We start from the raw sequence: 17371 nt of genomic DNA, 5'->3' as shown, positions 1-17371 counted from the left end.
AGGAAAACGGTACAGCAGGAAACACGATTACATATTTATATATTAAATCAGAGATGCTATGGTATGTAGTTTTTTTTAGTCGTGAATGGGTTTGTATATCCCAGTGATCCTAGAAGTTGTTGTGGGCTTTATGCCCTGGTAGGGTCACCCAAGGCAAATAGGTGCAAAGTGTGGGACCAGGGCAAGACCCCGAAAAGACTATGTGCCCTTCCCCAGCTCCCTTTCTTATTTGCTCAGAATTGATTGATTCCACTCAAGTATTTATTCAAAATATACAGAACAGTGACAAATGGCTCCACCTCTTCTTGGTCCCGACATATTTGATTTTTGACGGGGTTCTGTGGTTAGAAAATGAGGTGGTGTGACACATACACTAAAGGCAAATAAGACAATGATTGAAAACTTCTGGAGCTAATGAACATTATATCAGTGTAAAAAAAACAGAACGTCGCTTATTCAGCAATTTAACACTAGTCTGTGTTCATATCAAAGACCAATCTGTTTCTGTAGAGCAGCAAGGCAAGCATCTGTTCTTCTTCCTGATCTGGCATTTCCTCCTCTTTGGAACCCCTCAGTGCTTGCTGAATAGAAGAAGGGCTCAGAGCATCGTCCCTCCTCCCATCAGACACTCTTGGCCTCTCGATATCAATGTTTAACGGCATGGTGGTCTCCACTGGATCCTTTGGGTGCAATTGCTGCAGGGTCACCACCTCCTCCTTCTCCTCCAGCATTTCCTGCTATGGGTCAGGATATCAGAGGATCATACGTTGGGTGCATCAACTTTTGCCTCATCGTTTTTTCCCCTTCTTAAGAATTTCTTGTTTGTCCCATGAGTAATGTTCATTGAGAGTCTGTTCAGCTTCCTAAGTCAAAACCATAATTGACAGATGTCTCACATCATCTTTCAGCAATGGAAGGGACTTTTTTTACCTTTGTCCGCCTTCCTGAAATACATCAACATAAAAACCATTTCTAACTGGCTTCTCCCTTCTCACTTTTGAAATTAGTCGTCTTAAAATGTCACACACAGTCACATGCACACAAGTGGTTTTCAAATTCCCCTTCTGTTTTATACACACCGTCACTGCAAAGTTGATTCAGTTGGTTAAGGTTATAAAATAAATCAAAATAACACAAATAAAATAAACATTTCCATAAATAGAAACAGATTTACCGGATTCATTGTTTGCTGAGAGGCAAACTCCAAAATAGGAGGCTTTGGTAGTGGAGGAAGTATCTTCTTTTTCATTCTGAACATAAGGAACAAACATTATGTTAGCTGATTAATGCTCAATCATTTTTTTAAGATACAGCAGAACGTTCAAAGTTGAACACAATCTGTTCACGTATCAAGTTAGATGACATTAAAATGTACTCTGTGTAAAGCATGGCTCACCCACCTTTTCCAGATACACGAGCACACCATTAAAAGAAAGATAAACAGGAATGCCATAACCAAGCCAAATGTCAACCATTCTATTGGTGAGAAAAAAAAAAGCAATATTAGAAAACCAACTCCATTGAGTTACATAACACAGTATGTGAATGCATGGTCCGATACCTGTCATCGGATTAATTAGCTGCGTGTTGAGAGTTACTGTGGCCTTTGGACCTTCTCCAGCGCTTGTCACTCCAGCTACAGTGATGTTGTATTTTGTTACTGGCATCAAATTTTCCAGACGGTATATGGCCACCGAAGCTGGAACACGGTGACATTCTGAAATCAAAGGAGGTTAGAAAAAATATGTATATATACACTGGCACAATTAGAAAATCTTGAAACAAGAGAATGTGCAGTGAACTTATGGGGTCATGTCAGTCAAGTACTTACGTTTGTGCTCATCATTAGAACTTAATTGCACACTGCACACATTGTAGTGTGTGAGGACACCTCGCCTGTCCTCTGTGGGAATGGCATTCCAAGACAGTGTGACGGAACTATGTGTTTCATTGAAGGCCAACAAGTCTTGGGGAGCTATTTTTGGAACTGAAGGGATGAAGACAGGTTGAGTTTAAAAACAATCCAGAATATTATTGTGAGGATGACAAATAAGCAATTAATGTCAATGGAGGAAAGTGTTTTTTCCTTCCTCGCATAAAGTAGGATACACAAACAAAGGTAAATATTCTCGGGGCATTGAGCAGTTATAACAGAACTACTGTGGATGTCTTAGAAGATGGCCTCATCAGTTCAAACAAACAAACAAAGGTTGGTTGGGACCACACCAGACTAAGTTAATGTGGAAACCCCAACTATTTAAACTCCAAGTTGGAGGCACGCCCCAAACCACGAACGCTATCATTCTTTGGGAATGAAAAAAAAAAAAAAACTGTCCAAACGATTCCATACCCGAATAATGAAATGACCCAGATAATTGCAAATACAGTATTCACAAGCATTTGGTAAGCCATAATTGCAGCAATCAAGCTCAAATCAACCTACCATTTTCTTTTTTATAATAGAGGCACATTTGAACTGTCTTTGGCCTCTCGTTAATGCACAGGTGCTCAAAGTAAATGTAACCCACATAGTCCTTGATACCTATAGAACAGAAATACAAACAGTCAAACAGATGTATGAGACATAACTACCAGGTACTGTAAGGCAATGACACACAGTATAATGAGTTGACAAAAAGTGTCGAATCATTTGCTTCCGATCTCGTTTAGTTTATAGCCAGTGCTGTTTGTGGGAATCGTTAGTCATGAACTACAGCATCATCCTACCAACAGTATCACTTACAGGAACTATGTATGTCTTGTTTTTGTTTTTAGTCCTGTGTGAAACACAGTGTTGTGTCTTTAACCACCGCTTACTTTTTCTAAAGGCGTTCATGTCTCTTTTAGTCTTCCTTGCCACTAGCCTCAAGTCTCCATCTTGAAGCCTGTACCATTCGAGGCAGTTGGTCTTGTTCAGTTTTTCATCCAGTAATGTTTTATTACAAGCTGAAAAATAGGAACGACAACATTTAGACTCTTTTCTGCATACTGTCTACGATGGACAAAAGTATTGGGACACACCTCTAAATTAATTAGTCAATTAATCAGAGTTGGGCTAATGCCCCTTCTGCACATATTCAGAATCAGAATCATATTTATTGGCCACGTATATAGAACACACAAGGAATTTGTCTCTGGTAGCACAGTGTAGGAGACTGTTTATGTTATTCACTTGATTTTCTGTTTTGTTGCATTATTATCGCTTTTCCGAGTGCCTGTGGAGTAATCATTAATTTACGTTTTTTCAGAGGCGGCCCTTAACGTCTCTCGAGTTGGACGGCAGTTAAAAAAAGGCACGTAGTCCAACAGAGGCGTGTCTGTATTCTCTTAGGTGTTTCACGAATTAATAAAGTGCATATTTTAAAAACCAACACGACAGCTCTGGTTCGGAGCTGCAACAACAGGCTACCCTAGTATCATCAATAACAAGCAACTACGATAAACAAGGACATGACAACTAAGTATGGAAAGACATTCCGTAATGTAAGGGTACCGTTGTGCGGGAGTACCACCTAATGACAGCTGTGAGACAATGTGCAAAGTATCAAGCGGGGCTAACGTGATCACTGGTAGAATACAATACTATAACAGTTGTGCAGTTGGTGCAGATAATCATTGCACCATTTTAAAGTGACCAGTAGCAGTATTTGTTGAGCAAGTTTAAGTGTGCAATTGTACAGAAGTCCTTGAGTGCTTTAAAGTGTCTGGTGCTGTGGAATAGAGATCGGTGAGAATGGTTCAAGTAAGTACAGAGCTGGAGCTACAATGATTATTGCGGCAATGCTGTTCCACATGGGTGTGCAAAATTGCAGAGCCACTATACAGGTAGATTCCCAACAGTGTCTCAGTGCATGATGGAAAAAGTCACAGAACCTTGACCTCAACCTTCACCCAAAGACCTCTGGGATGAACTAGAACAGAGATGGTGAGCTCGGACATTTTTCAGAGCATACATGTTCTTCTGGATGAATAACAAAATTGTCTTGATTTTCACTTCCTGTAGGTATATTTGCTACATGTCCCAACACATTTGTCCTTACAGTATACAGTATATGCGGCGCTCAATTCCAAGCCGACTTTGTAAATAGTACCTTTTAAATTGGGAGCGGGTTCAGCTGGTACATGTATGATGGCTGTGGGAGAGGAGCCTGCTTTGTTTGTGGCAATCATGGAGAAGTTGACCGGAGAGTAGGAAATATAGCCTGTATATTCAGTCCTGTCGGTGAGATGGGTTGTCTTCTTCTTACACGGGCATCCTCCGGAAGATTGCGTGTCCTTCAGGATGTATGTCACTCCAGTTACTGCTGCTTCATGATGAACTGGCTAGAAACAGAGTGCAGCTCAGTTACACTTACCTTGTAAGATCCAACTTGTAAGAATACATCACCTTTAGCACATTTAAAATAGGATATGCAAATGTTTTGGTTTTTTTTTCTCCAAACCACATTCACGCAAGTGAATTTGGTTTGTCCTCACAATGCTGTCGGTTGGAAGAAGCGTTAGTAAATTCGTTAGTAGGTCATCTGGCCGTAAAAGTCATACTGTCAGCAATTCTCCAGAGGTGCTCATCTCCTTGTTTTAAACAACTGGGTTGTTCAAGATTCAAGTGAGTAAAATTTCTTGACAATATTTGTTTAACTGTAATGTCCAGAACATGGAGACATTAAGACATTTTGGAAAACATTCATCAAATTTCAATTACAGCTTTTTGTGTCTATGTTGCATGGCTGCAACGTTGGGACTTAGTGGTAGCCAAAATAGCTTGTACACCTGATACATTCCCGAAGGCAGGAGTGTCAAACTCATTTTTGTCGCGTGCCATAGTGTAGTTACGGTTTACCTTGGAGGGCCATTTTTAATTTTGGGAAACCACATAAATGTTCAATGAACTCTACATATTACCTACACAGTGCACAACAAATTCACGAATAATAAGTTTTAAAATCAGAAATCAAGAATAATGACTATTATTGTGGATTACATATGAAAATTTGAAAATTTGGTTCAGACTTTAGCAAGCATCATGGAACTTAACATGCTTTATTTGCTTTCACGAGCCACATAAAATGATGCGGTGGGCCAGATCTGGCCACAGGGCCTTGACTTTGACACCTGTGTCCTAAGGCCTCTGCACTTTTTACATGCTTATACTGTATATTTAAATGAATGTAGCATAAAGCCCAAATATTTTGATGATTCAGTGTAGCTATGTTCAAAATGTGCTTTTCTTGTCTAAGGTTGCCAAGCTTAGACCATAATTTATTCATGAATCTCAAAATATGCGTTTGTGGTATTTTAAACTCCCTGTAGTATTTGAAACACTTTGTATATTTGTAGTTGTTTTCTGACTTTGTAGCGAGCTGATCCTTGACTATTTTTCTTGAGTGTTTACCTAATTAGGAGAGGAGACAGAAAAACAGGATCTGAAAATTGGCGGGTCGTTTGTGTCATCCATTGCCAGTCCAGACCTTGTGCAGAAAATTCAGCGCTGGGACAAAGTCACCAGAAAAACGATTGAGGTGGAGAGGCCCTACATTGTTGGTTGCCACAAGTACACGGACAGTGTGGATTTACTGGACTCATTTGCAGCCAAATACAAGTTCCCAATCAAATCCTGCCACTCAATCTACTTCAAATGATTTCTGGATGCTCTGTTATTAATCAGTACATTGCCGCTTTGGTGAGTTCTAAGCAGATTTAGGCAGTTTTTGGCAGAGTTTTATGGCTGTGGGCTGCTCCACTCGTCCCGGACAAGGTATGCCCGTTGCTCTCTTATGACACTTTAGCCTTACAGAAATGGTCCTTGAAATGACTTTGTCTGAAAAAAACTGTTTGTTCTTTTGAGTCTTAGAACGCAAATGATTTAACAGCAAAATAATTATCTCGAAATGTCAAGTGTTGTCATTCCTCGCATGGTTCAGTCACCCCAGAAGACAGATCAGTAATTCAAAACTTTGAATGTTTGGTGGTTTAAATTAATTCCTTCAGAACAAACATAATATTTTGGAAAACAGTGTATTTAGAAGATTTTGGGGGGGAGGACATTGGCCACATATGACTCCAGCCCATATCCACACTTACTATCTGTCTTAGTCAATTTTTGTGTTCATCAAAAGTTTGGCTTACCTTCCACATGAGCGTAACCTTCCGCGCACCTTCTAAGTGTTCCAATGTCACATTAACCTCCAGCTTATCTTCAAGCGCTGCAGTGGAAAACCAAATGACGGTGAGCGGCCTGTGCCTCTTTGAAATGAACAAAATAATGCTTCAATGTCTGATTTAGTGAACCACACTCAGCTAAACTATCGACGGTATAAAGAGATACAGTGATGTCACCTGCAGGAACAATCACGAGTGGAGACCATTCGCTCCACAGCGGGTTGCGAGTCACTTTGGTCCGATGTCTGAGCTTAACCTGGTAGGATGTATGCTTCTGCAGGTTCTCAACAGCTAAGTGGTCTTTTGAGGGAATACAATAAAGTCATGGAGAAATCAACTTGATCTTTTCAAATATCTTTGTTTGAGTATCTCTAGTCACCGCTAATGGTCATTTCATGTCAGTCCTCATTCGTCCGACAAACTACCAAAAATGAATCTATTGGAGAGGGACGAAAGATGAAGCTATTGTACTGATCTTCCAGGTATACCTTCCCAAACTTGTGATGACATATTTTGACTTACAAAGATATTTTTGCAACAAATATGATTGGTTTTGTACAAGAAAGGAAAAAGAAATGATTCACTATCCAAAATATAGAAGAAACTACACAAGGAATACTCACATGCCATCTGACTGTGCCTGAACTCTGTGGTGTTCAGTCTCTGTGCAGGAGAAAAAGAATAAAATGGGTATTACAATTAGAAAACATGTAAATTGGACATACAGGATTTGACAAAAACAAGAACCTTTTCCCATGGTTTGGTTTCATCTATTCGAAACCAGACCTCAGCGAAGGCCGGGTATTTCTCTGCAGCTTTCCAGGTCACGTTGAGCTGGTTTTGAAACCAGGCTACTGAAATGTCTTGTGGTACTTCAAATTTAACTGTTGATGAGGAGCAAAATTCAGTTGTTTGCTAAGAGAATTGTAATCAAGGCAACATGGCTTCACTGCGACATTTTTTTTTTTTTTTTGTGGACTTACCTGTTTTTGTTTGTTTGTTGTTGTTGCAAATACAGATTTGTTTTTGGCATGCGTTTGTATTTTGCTTTCTTCTCAGTCCGGTGACACATTTTAAAACACACTCCAGTGAATGGAACCCCCGGGATGCCATAAAGTATTGTCGTAGCCATCCCAAGTTTTGTCTACCCCCAAATACTGTACTGGATTTCATACCAACCTGAAATAGACTCTTCTCACCTGTTTCATTGAGTACAAGAGAGGTTTTGGTTGACTTGCAAACAGAGTCTCCTTTGTCTGCTTCCACCCAAATGTCAATACGTCGATATTTGATGAGCCTTTCTTCAGGGATCTGAGCGTGCGTCTCTCGAATGCTCTCAAATGTTATGTCACTATAAATTCAAGTATACAGACAAGAAAACCACTCATGTTCTTGGGATAGGAGGATATGGATGGCCACACACCAACAATAAAAAAACTCCTACTGGGTTGACAATTTCACCGAGCCATGCTGCTTAACAGAAGCTAACATTAATCTGTGTGTCCAACTAAATAGTTTCACACAGCGTAGGCTGCCATTTGAAAGTAGCTGGATCTTTGACCATCCTAGACTAGAGAAACTCGGAATTAGTCATTACTGTATCTAAATTAGCCTCGCAACAGTGGATTAGAAGTTCTCATGTCCAGAAAGGGGCTGATGACAAATGATTTATGTGGCCATTTTGCACATGTAGGGTGGAGAAACAATTTAGACAAAACTATTTATATGCAAGCAATTCAAAAATCAATTCTCCAGCAAATCATCATTTCTGGCAAAATGGCATGTACTTCTTGGCTACAACCAGCATAGGTGCTTGATTCTGCATTCAACATGCAGTACTGTAATACCTGTACGAGTGCCCCAACTTGTGAAATTTTACAGTAGATAAGCCGCCACTCAAGTGAAAAAAAAAAGAAAAGACATTTAAAAAAAAAAGTCGGTGATGCACTTTTAGCTGTTTATCGAATGGAACAAATAGTGAAACACACAAATCAAAAATTAAAACACTCCAAGGAGAATGGCAAAGACCCTCATGTTGAATTAAACGCATGGGAAATCGCCACCGCAAGCTGGAGTCAAAATTCAGTCATTCACTTGGCCACGCCCCTTTGAAGGCCCACACAATTATGGCAGTGTGTGTACGCACAATTTGTTAAAATACATGAAAATCAGATCCTTTCTTTCGATTCTTTTTTAAAAAACATATTTTTACATTCACATTTTACAATGCAGTAGTCCTAGTTTTCATTGTACATGTGGCAACAAATTGTTTTGTTGGGGTCGGAACAGATTAATGACAAGTCAATTCATTTCAGTCGGGGGGGAAAACTTGATCAATGGGAAAATGCAGTTATGAACTCTGTCACGGTGCAAAATAAACTTGTATGTCAAGGTATCACTGTACAGTACACTCATGGTGCCTCCAAGCAGTATTATAAAGGATGCAGTTCCAAACTACACTGACAGGTATCATAACATTCAGCGCTCCTGCTATTCCTCTAAAAAAAAAAAAAAATTCAACAAATACCATTTGAATGATTGATAGCATATTATTTTTCAATTGTTTCCATTTTAGTCAAATGCTCATCCCTAACATCAACATTTACTCATAAATGACTTAGTTAAGTTCTTACCCCAAGTGGAGGACAAATGTCACATCTCTATGTGTTGTTTTCATGCTCCATTCACAGTCGTAAACATTTGACTCGTTGTTTCTTCTGAAGCACTGAGGACTTGACGGAGCCTCGCATTCTGACCGTTTTTGGCAAAACATTTCAGAAATGATTTCAGGATCAGTCAGAAATTTTCCAGAAGAATAAATGAATAGCATTTACGTTCATGTTCATTTACCATTGCTGGAACCCGCAGTGAACATATGCAATGCAGCAATGTATCGGAGGAGTAAAATCAAGCGCAAAATTTCCATCAGTTCCAATTAGCTTCAGGAAGCATTTCTCGTGTGTGTGTGTCTGCGTGTGTGTGTGTGTGTGTGTGTGTGTGTGTGTGTGTGTGTGTGTGTGTGTGTGTGTGTGTGTCTCTGCGGGTGCATGAAAGAGGTGTGCCATTTAACCTGCTTTCACATAACCCAGATCTATTTCTCAGAAATGTCACAGGTTTCAGGTCTGTGAGGTTCAGCGAGGTGCAGACGAAACCCACACGTGTCAGCAGACCAATACCTTCTCAAAAAGGCACCGTTTGTGTGCTATGCTGGCAACTTCCATATGTGTTTGTGACACCACCCACACAAGCATGCAGGCAGACACACTTTCACAAAGAAAGTGGACACTTGGGGGTTTTTTTTCAGTATTTTGAACAACTTTTGTTTGCTCACCTTAAAAGCTTTCCTCAACAACCGGAAATATTGGTTAGTGTCACTGTCAATGTAGGTTGGTAAATCAGTCAGGACAACAGAGAAAACTTTTTAGTCATTAAAAGAAGTTATTTTAATGAAGACATCTTGTTGGTTTGAAGCTTGATAAGATAGATGAGTGACTTTACGTACCTGTGTTCTCGAGGATAATGCAGTATTTCATTCGCGTATGACTTTCAATGCTGTCACTTTGGCACTTGGGATGGCGCGAGGCATCCATGTGGTATTAGTTCCATCACAGGATTGTACTTGACAACCACTAGAGAGCAGTGTCTGTTAAGTTGATCAATGCTCTCTGATCTCACCTCATGTTGCAAAATCCCCTCTCTGCCATACCAACAATTAAGACAGTGGGTTATATTAGCTCCAAGATGACTCGTGAGGGGACGAGTACACCATGACCTGTTTACTTTTCCGTCAGAGTAAACCTGATATAACAAGACAGGTTAAATTGGGTACACATAGTGTAGCAATAATCAAGCCAATTTGAGCCCAATTCCCCACTTACTATCAAAGTCATCAAGAGCCTGACAATCAGACATGTTAAACCTGTTCATTACTGATAATCTTAAATCCTTACGTATGTGATCACTGGTCAACACCGAGGCTGACCAAGCCACTGACTCCGCGACTGTGATGTGAAATGGAAAGATAGCTAATTGAGTAGCGACATAGAGCCGGTTGAAAGTTTGCAACTGCAATGTAGTTACCAAATAACCTGAGAGTTGTCCCAGCTTCGGTTTTGTTTTCTTCTACAACTTCCATCCATTTTTCCGATCCGCTTTATCCTCACAAGGGTCGCGGGGCAGTAGGTGGGGGACACCCTGAACCAGTTGCCAGCCAATCGCAGGGCACACAGAGACAACAACTATTCACGCTCACACTCACACTTAGGGACAATTTAGAGTGTTCAATCAGCCTGCCATGCATGTTTTTGGAATGTGGGAGGAAACCGGAGTACCCGGAGAAAACCCACAAGAACATGCAAATTCCCCACAGGAAAGCCGGAGCCGGGATCGAACCCACGACCTCTGCACTGTGAGGTCGACGCGCTAACCACTGGTTCACCGGGCCGCCTCTTCTACAACTTACTTTTAAATTTTTCTTTTTCTTGTATTGTACTTTAAATATATTTTAAAACACATAGCTGTACTTTCCATTCCTTAATTTGTCAAAATAGGCTGTTTTTCTTTCCAATCTTCACCTGCATGATGATATGTTGTAAGAAAGACGTAAATAGATAGTGGTAAGGTAAACCACATTTGATTGAAATGTTGTGGTTCTATAACGTGGGAAAGTTATAACCTTCCTGCCAACCATTTGTCACCCTCAGTGAAACTTTCTGGAGCCACCCCTGTATTGCCAGTAAATCACACGGTCTTAAAAGACAAACAACTATTCACATTTATTCAACGTCAAATAACCAAAGAAGCACACTCTTGAGATGTGGCAGGAAACTATCGAAAACTCACGTCCGCACAGAGAGAACATATGAAATTCACGCAGTGATGTTGCAAAGGTCTGACGGTGAGGTAAGACGCGCTAACCACCATTTTACCATGCGGAAACCATAACAGAAAATAAAAGTAAAACTTTGTTAACACTCCCCGCCTTCTCAGACTTATCATGGACTGTATGTACACTTGAAAAAAACCCCAGTGTGTTATATTTACTCAAATTCATTTCGTCAGGTGGTTGCACACAATAAAATCCAATCCACTATTTTTTTTTCAGTGTCGTTGTACAAACAGTGCTGTATAGATTGTAAATTTAAACACGGTAAAATCCCAAATGATCATAGCTTTCTTTAAAGAGAACATATTTCTTCTTTTATAAGGATTTTTAACAGAGTAAAGCATTTATCTATTCAAATACTAAGTTTATTATATACATTTACTGTACTGTATTTAGGTGCAGTACATTTTCCCAACTTTTGCTTACGATCATAGACCTGTGCTTAAACTATGATATGACTATGGACATATTCGCTATCATTTGGCTTGCTGTCCGGCAGCGTAGCCTCTCTTTTAGGGAAGTCCAGGACACTGTAGGCTAAATCAGCTTCTGGCATGATATTAGTCGCCACACATGCTACCTAAGAGAACAAAAGTGAAACATGAGCATCTGCTTGAAATGTTTCGGACAACAGAATGTGTTCTCACCTGTGTTGAGGGTGAGGGTTTTTTTCGGGCTTTATTGGCTGAAATAGAACAAAAGTTGAGCAAATCAGTAAACTTTCATCACGAAAGTAATTGGTGACCATAAATGCACAGACAAGAATTATACAGGTGCATCTTCATAAATTAGTGCAATGGAGAAAAAAAAATCATGTAGGTTCAAAAAGTCAAACTTTTATTATACAGATTAATTAAACAGGAAAATACTTTTCAGATGGCCAATGCCTGCCTAATTTTTTGATTCAATTTGGATTGTTTCTTATACAGTGTTCCAATAATAATAATCTGATTTCTTGAGAGAGTTTAATTTTTTTTTTTTTTTATTCACCTTTACGCGCCGGTCATCAAAATTACACGGAAATAAAATTGTGAAATATTTCTCTTGGGATGTACTGAATCTATATAATATACAATTTGTACTTTTTGAATTGACCCACTGGAAAAAAAAAGTTTTCCATGATATTCCAACTTACTGAGATGCACCGGTATATGGATAAAGAAAATTTGGGGATTGACTTCCTATTTAAAAAATGATTTCTATCATTGAGCTAAGCCTTGGTGTCTTTTATTTTTAATTTGCGCCAAAACCAAAACATAAGAGCCTAAAACCAGTCTGTTGATGATCTACTGCATAAAGTATTTATTTTGTTTGTTTGTTTATTGTTATTGAACATATTTACAATGCATTGCAGGTCATCTCTTCTTCCTTGATTACAAATTGAAGACTAACTGCCAGAAATCAAGATTATGGTTGTTTGCCAAAAATATTTGTTTTATTCTTCTATTGAAGATTCTATATTTTGAATCTCTAATATCTATGTTTTATTCTTCTATTGAAGATTCTATATTTTGAAGGGGACAAATCATATCTCTAATTTATGTCATCTGAAAAATAAAATCTTCCTCCAAATTGCAACCAAAATCCATCACGGGATTTTTTTTTTTTTTTAGAAAAGTTTATTGGAAAATATAGACAGAAACTTCATTATATTGTTGCCGCAAACTCCTGACAAATGCTTCCAATGAAATTGCTTTGATATAATTTCTGAACTGTCCATATTATATTTACATGATATTTGCATATTACAATGATATTCTGTGATTTGAGATGATTTTTTTAATTACTTTGTAATTTTGGAATTTGTTCTGTTAATTGTTGATGAATTTTATCTTGGGCAGCTAAAGGCACGTGATATGATCGAGGTAAAGAATGCATTGTTTATATATTTTTGTGAGGTTTTAAATTCCTCTGGTAATGAGGACATGTGGTTTGCCATCTACATGTTTATACTCTCTGAGTCTAAATTGTTTTTCAGGTCACAGAGCCGGTTTGGAGACCCAAGTATAGCAGAAACATTCAAAAAGCGTGAGCGTAAAAGGCGAGGTTTTCGATTTCTCAGTGAAAGTGAACACAAAAGGAAGCTTTCTTTAAGAAGAATCAAACAAATGTAGCATGTCAGTCACCGTTCATCATTCATCCCATACTTTGCTTTGCATTTTTGAGCCTTTTATCATGCAGCTTAATCATTTCTTGACATAGATGCTGCCCATCACACCCGTCCCTATGGGTGGGCTATACGGGGCGGTGCCCACCCACCAAGATGCATGTGACTGCCCACCCCCAAATCTTAATGAAAAATAGTAACAATAATAATAATAATAATAATTCATTCATTCATTTTTCGAACCGCTCTATCCTCACTCGGGTGGCGGGGGGTGCTGGAGCCTATCCCAGCTGTCTTCGGGCAGTTGGCGCGGGAGGCACTGAAACGGTTGCCAGCCAATCGCAGGGCATACAGAGACGAACAACCATCCACGCCCACACTCACACCTAGGGACAATTTAGAGCACAGGTGTCAAATTCAAGGCCCGGGGGCCAGATGTGGCCCGCCACATCATTTTAAGCGGCCCACGAAAGCAAATCAAAGATGACACCTTCCATGATACTTGCTAAAATGTGTACCAAAATTTCAAATTTTCATATGTAATAAATCGGTGATATATTGTAAGCATTTTCTTGTTATCAAACCCTTCATTATAGTTACTTAAACAATAGTTGAATAAAACGTTATTCTTGACTTTATGTAGTTTCAATCATCACGGCCCTCCAAGGGAAACGGTAAAACCGCTTGATCCTCACTAGGGTCGCGGGGGGTGCTGGAGCCTATCCCAGCCGTCTTCGGGCAGTAGGCGGGGGACACCCTGAATTGGTTGCCAGCCAATCGCAGGGCACACAGAGACGAACAACCATCCACGCTCACATTCACACCTAGGGACAACTTAGAGTGTTCAATCAGCCTACCATGCATGTTTTTGGAATGTGGGAGGAAACCGGAGTACCCGGAGAAAACCCATGCAGGCCCAGGGAGAACATGCAAACTCCACACAGGGAGGCCGGAGCTGGAATCGAACCCGGTACCTCTGCACTGTGAAGTTGACGTGCTAACCACTGGACTACCGGGCCTCCCATTATTATTATTATTTTAATTAATTTGATCCTGGTAGCTATTTTTGTGTTAAAATATTAATGTTGTTCGCACTGGGACGTTAAAAGCATAAATAAACAATGGTGTGATTGATGGCCAGTTTTATCTGCATCAGCCTGTCATAGCCTTACCGAAAATAATTTTACATGTGCAGGCCATAAACAAACTAAGTGGCTGCTTAGGGCCCCCTGGCCACTTTTTTTAATTCTGTTTTTTGGGGGGACGGGCGGCATTGTTGGGTGAGATACGGCATTTGCAATGACGTATGTTTAGGCATCAAAAGGTTATAAAGTCCTTGGCAGTCATCTTTTTGTTTTCTACCAATCACTGTATATTGTTTAGAGTTATGATGAGCTGGACCCCATTCCTGCTAACATCAAGCAAAAAAAAAAAAAAAAAAAAATCATTCGACCTACTCACATATACTGTAAATATACAACCATTCACATTCACCTTCATATTCACAACATCCCTTGATTGGAACTGAAGCCACACTGGCTGGACAAAATTCACTCACCCCATTGTAGTCTTTTCCATTTGAAAACTAACAATAAAATTGGTTGAAGAAATGAAGTGAATCAAGTCCATACCTCGAGCTCGGACACAACAGCAGAAGAACCAGGGCAATGTTGCAGCGAATGAGATGACAGGTAAAACCACAAGTGAAGTGTTGGTTACACTGGAAAAAAAGCTCGGTGGATATTTGGTTGTATTTCTGTTCTCCTGTGCACGTAAAACTGTGGGAGTTGGAAAGGAAATGGTGAAACTGATGTGGAATAAATTCTCGCTATTTCTTTTTTTTTTTTAATGTCTACTGTACTCTACTCGGTTGGATATTTCTGAAGCAGGTATGTAGAAAATGACTTTTTACATGGAAAAAGGAAAATAATATTACCTCATTTTATGAAACATATCATGCTTTGGGTGTAAAGGCTTACCGCTGTTGTTGCTCTTCTCCTCTTGAACGATCAGGTGAACTTTATTACTTTCTTTAGTTGGTTCACTTTTTGAGAACAGCCTGGCACTGTATGTTCCGCTGTGACCTTGTGTGAGGTTTGTAATTTGGCAAAATACCGAAGACTTTTCAGAGTAAATGTCAAAACCACGTTCTCTTGAGCAACCTTTCCAAGGACAGTGCTCTGCCTTCTTTTTGCCGCCCTCAACGTAAACTGCAAAATGGTTGTTGTTAGTGATGTTGATGTTAAATGTGAATTGAAGGGTGACATCGTGGCCTTGGATCACTGTGACCTGTGCTCGGCTGCGGCCTGCGCATGAGACAGAATACACAAAATGTGGATTCCAGTTGTTGAACAAAAATTTTGTATTTTTTATGACCCCACCTAGCCATAAGTAATTTAAGTAAGGTACGTTTTCTTTAGTTTGCTTCCAAATGTCTTTCATTCTGTTGTTTGTAAATGCTCTAAAATGTTGTGGATGTAATTGTTTGAAGGAAATTGAGTTACCTTGTGTATGAAATGTGCCATAGCTATATCAAGCTGCCCTGCCTTATGCCAAGACATCAACACGATGTGAATGCTTAATATGTTTGGATTGTTATGGTTAAGTTAAGATTGTACAATTAATAATAGATAATGGAAACCTCTGTATAATATGTGTATGCTAGTTTCTCTATATGTGCCCCGTGCCTGACTGCTGATGAGTCACACGTATTCCCTGATTGTTGCCCAAAGTGGGATAGGCTCATTAGCATCCCTAATGAGGATAAGCACGATAGAAAATGGATGGATGGTTGATGCTGCAATATTCTGGAGTTTGCAATGATTGGAGAAAAGGTCATACCATGTCTGCATATTAATATTTCCTCTTTTAAATAAATGCAAACTTCTGAAACTAATCTTGAATTTTCCAAGTTTCTCCTCTTCTACAAGATGGTTTATTGAAATTGTTTCCAAAAAAGCGAATATTTCTAGGACTCATAGGTGACCTTTACTCTGTAACTAAAGAAATGACGGTGAAATTCAATTATTTTTGTGTAAAAACACAACATGAAATAGTATACTTATCGTTCATCGATTGGACTAGAAATTAAATGAAGGAACATGAAATCTCGAAATCAAAGCAGGTGAGTGCAACAGAAGCATAGTTAATGCAAAATGACTTCAACTGTAAAAGCAAGAGTAGGATAGAGGCAACTTTGCTAGCAGTATCAAACAGTTAATTCACAAGTGAATCTCACATATACACCTAACGTGGGCAGTTCTGGAATGTGGGAGGAATACCTGGAGAAAACCCACATGGGCAATGGGGAGAGCGTACAAACTACACACACAAGAAGGCTGGAGCCCAGCATCCATTTTCTATACCACGGATCCTGTTCAGGGTGACGTGGAGCCAGAACCTATCCCACAAGCCTTTGGGTGAAAAGCAGACTGCACCCCAGAGTGGTCGTCAGTCACTCACATCTCCTCTTTCAAATCTGAGTGATTTCTGATCAAGTGTTGATGAAATCGTAATTTATTTTTAAAAAAACTGCATGCTATTTGTGCATCCACACAATTCAAAGTACAACCATATTTATTTGAATTTTTTTTTCCTGTGATTAATGACACGGATAAACCATTCATTATAGTTACAGTATTTAACACTATTCAATTCAACAATACAACAAACACTCCTCAAAACCACATGTCTTGGCAAGCCGACATTCAACAAATAATCAATCTGAGGACATGCATTTTTACTGTGATCCATTTGTAAAGTGTGAAATAATGAAGTAAAAATAGAGTGTTTGAACATAACACTTTATTAAAATCAAAAAAAGACTTACCATTGATGATCAATTGCATTGTTGTCATAAAAACTAACCAAAGAGGTTTTGGCACCATCTCTTTGACTATTACCTTATACTGAAGGCTGGTAATACCAACCTGCTGTCTTTTGGGTGTAAATGGCTAGATAAACCTGACAGGAAGAGTCAAATGTCAAGAGAATGTAGAACTTCAATGCATATTTGTGCGGTGCAAGCACCTCCTGTCATCTGCGGAAAGATAACAACTTATGTGCCTACCGTATATTCAGTGAATGCTTATTATTTGGACTATGAGATATCAACTCAGACAGAATCCAAAGGATTAACTTTATGAGTGCGCTTACCTTTTCTAGTAGCCATTTTTTGTGTGTGATGTCACCACAGAATGGTAAAGGAACGGGGTGATGTT

General features: G+C 39.3%; 2 protein-coding genes across 5 annotated transcripts; both read right to left on the bottom strand.

Moving 5' to 3' along the window:
- Positions 1-239: 239 nt before the first annotated feature.
- il12rb1 (interleukin 12 receptor subunit beta 1) lies at positions 240-10079 on the bottom strand. Of its 4 annotated transcripts, XM_019875250.1 has the most exons (16): positions 9662-10079; positions 8793-8910; positions 7359-7510; positions 6907-7043; positions 6783-6822; positions 6337-6459; positions 6127-6203; positions 4092-4323; positions 2818-2946; positions 2444-2542; positions 1832-1987; positions 1562-1720; positions 1401-1476; positions 1175-1250; positions 897-944; positions 643-734 (listed from the first exon to the last, which is right to left on the bottom strand). In XM_019875250.1, exons 1-15 carry the CDS (start codon positions 9747-9749, stop codon positions 927-929), a joined length of 1680 nt encoding a protein of 559 aa, XP_019730809.1. In that variant the 5' UTR covers positions 9750-10079; the 3' UTR covers positions 643-734; positions 897-926. The 4 variants fall into 4 exon arrangements, with proteins under 4 accessions (XP_019730806.1, XP_019730807.1, XP_019730808.1 ...); XM_019875247.1 differs by lacking the exon at positions 897-944 and having other exon boundaries at positions 240-734; positions 9662-10076; XM_019875248.1 differs by lacking the exon at positions 897-944 and having other exon boundaries at positions 240-734; positions 1562-1717; positions 9662-10076.
- An 830-nt stretch (positions 10080-10909) lies between these two features.
- LOC109518949 (uncharacterized) lies at positions 10910-17371 on the bottom strand. Its single transcript, XM_019875142.1, has 5 exons — positions 16981-17371; positions 15131-15457; positions 14783-14929; positions 11692-11729; positions 10910-11624 (listed from the first exon to the last, which is right to left on the bottom strand). The coding sequence occupies exons 1-5, from the start codon at positions 17036-17038 to the stop codon at positions 11487-11489; spliced, it is 708 nt and encodes a 235-aa protein (XP_019730701.1). The 5' UTR covers positions 17039-17371; the 3' UTR covers positions 10910-11486.

The sequence above is a fragment of the Hippocampus comes genome, unplaced genomic scaffold (assembly GCF_001891065.2).
Source record: "Hippocampus comes isolate QL1 unplaced genomic scaffold, H_comes_QL1_v1.1 scaffold132, whole genome shotgun sequence".
Classification (NCBI taxonomy): domain Eukaryota; kingdom Metazoa; phylum Chordata; class Actinopteri; order Syngnathiformes; family Syngnathidae; genus Hippocampus; species Hippocampus comes.
Note: the sequence above shows the minus strand (reverse complement) of the source record. Positions and strands in the feature narration are given on the sequence as shown.

Bases quoted from the DNA above. Each gene is read 5' to 3' on its own strand.
- il12rb1 (XM_019875247.1), bottom strand. From the start codon at position 9,749: ATGGATGCCTCGCGCCATCCCAAGTGCCAAAGTGACAGCATTGAAAGT. The intron at 6,460-6,782 runs GTGAGTATTCCT...TTCCCTCAAAAG, and splicing joins CAGGCACAGTCAGATGGCAT to ACCACTTAGCTGTTGAGAAC. The intron at 2,947-4,091 runs GTACTATTTACA...CCTATTTTTCAG, and splicing joins ACCCGCTCCCAATTTAAAAG to CTTGTAATAAAACATTACTG.
- LOC109518949 (XM_019875142.1), bottom strand. From the start codon at position 17,038: ATGGTGCCAAAACCTCTTTGGTTAGTTTTTATGACAACAATGCAATTG. The intron at 15,458-16,980 runs GTAAGTCTTTTT...TCTCATGCGCAG, and splicing joins AATGCAATTGATCATCAATG to GCCGCAGCCGAGCACAGGTC. The intron at 11,625-11,691 runs GTGAGAACACAT...TTGTTCTCTTAG, and splicing joins AACCCTCACCCTCAACACAG to GTAGCATGTGTGGCGACTAA.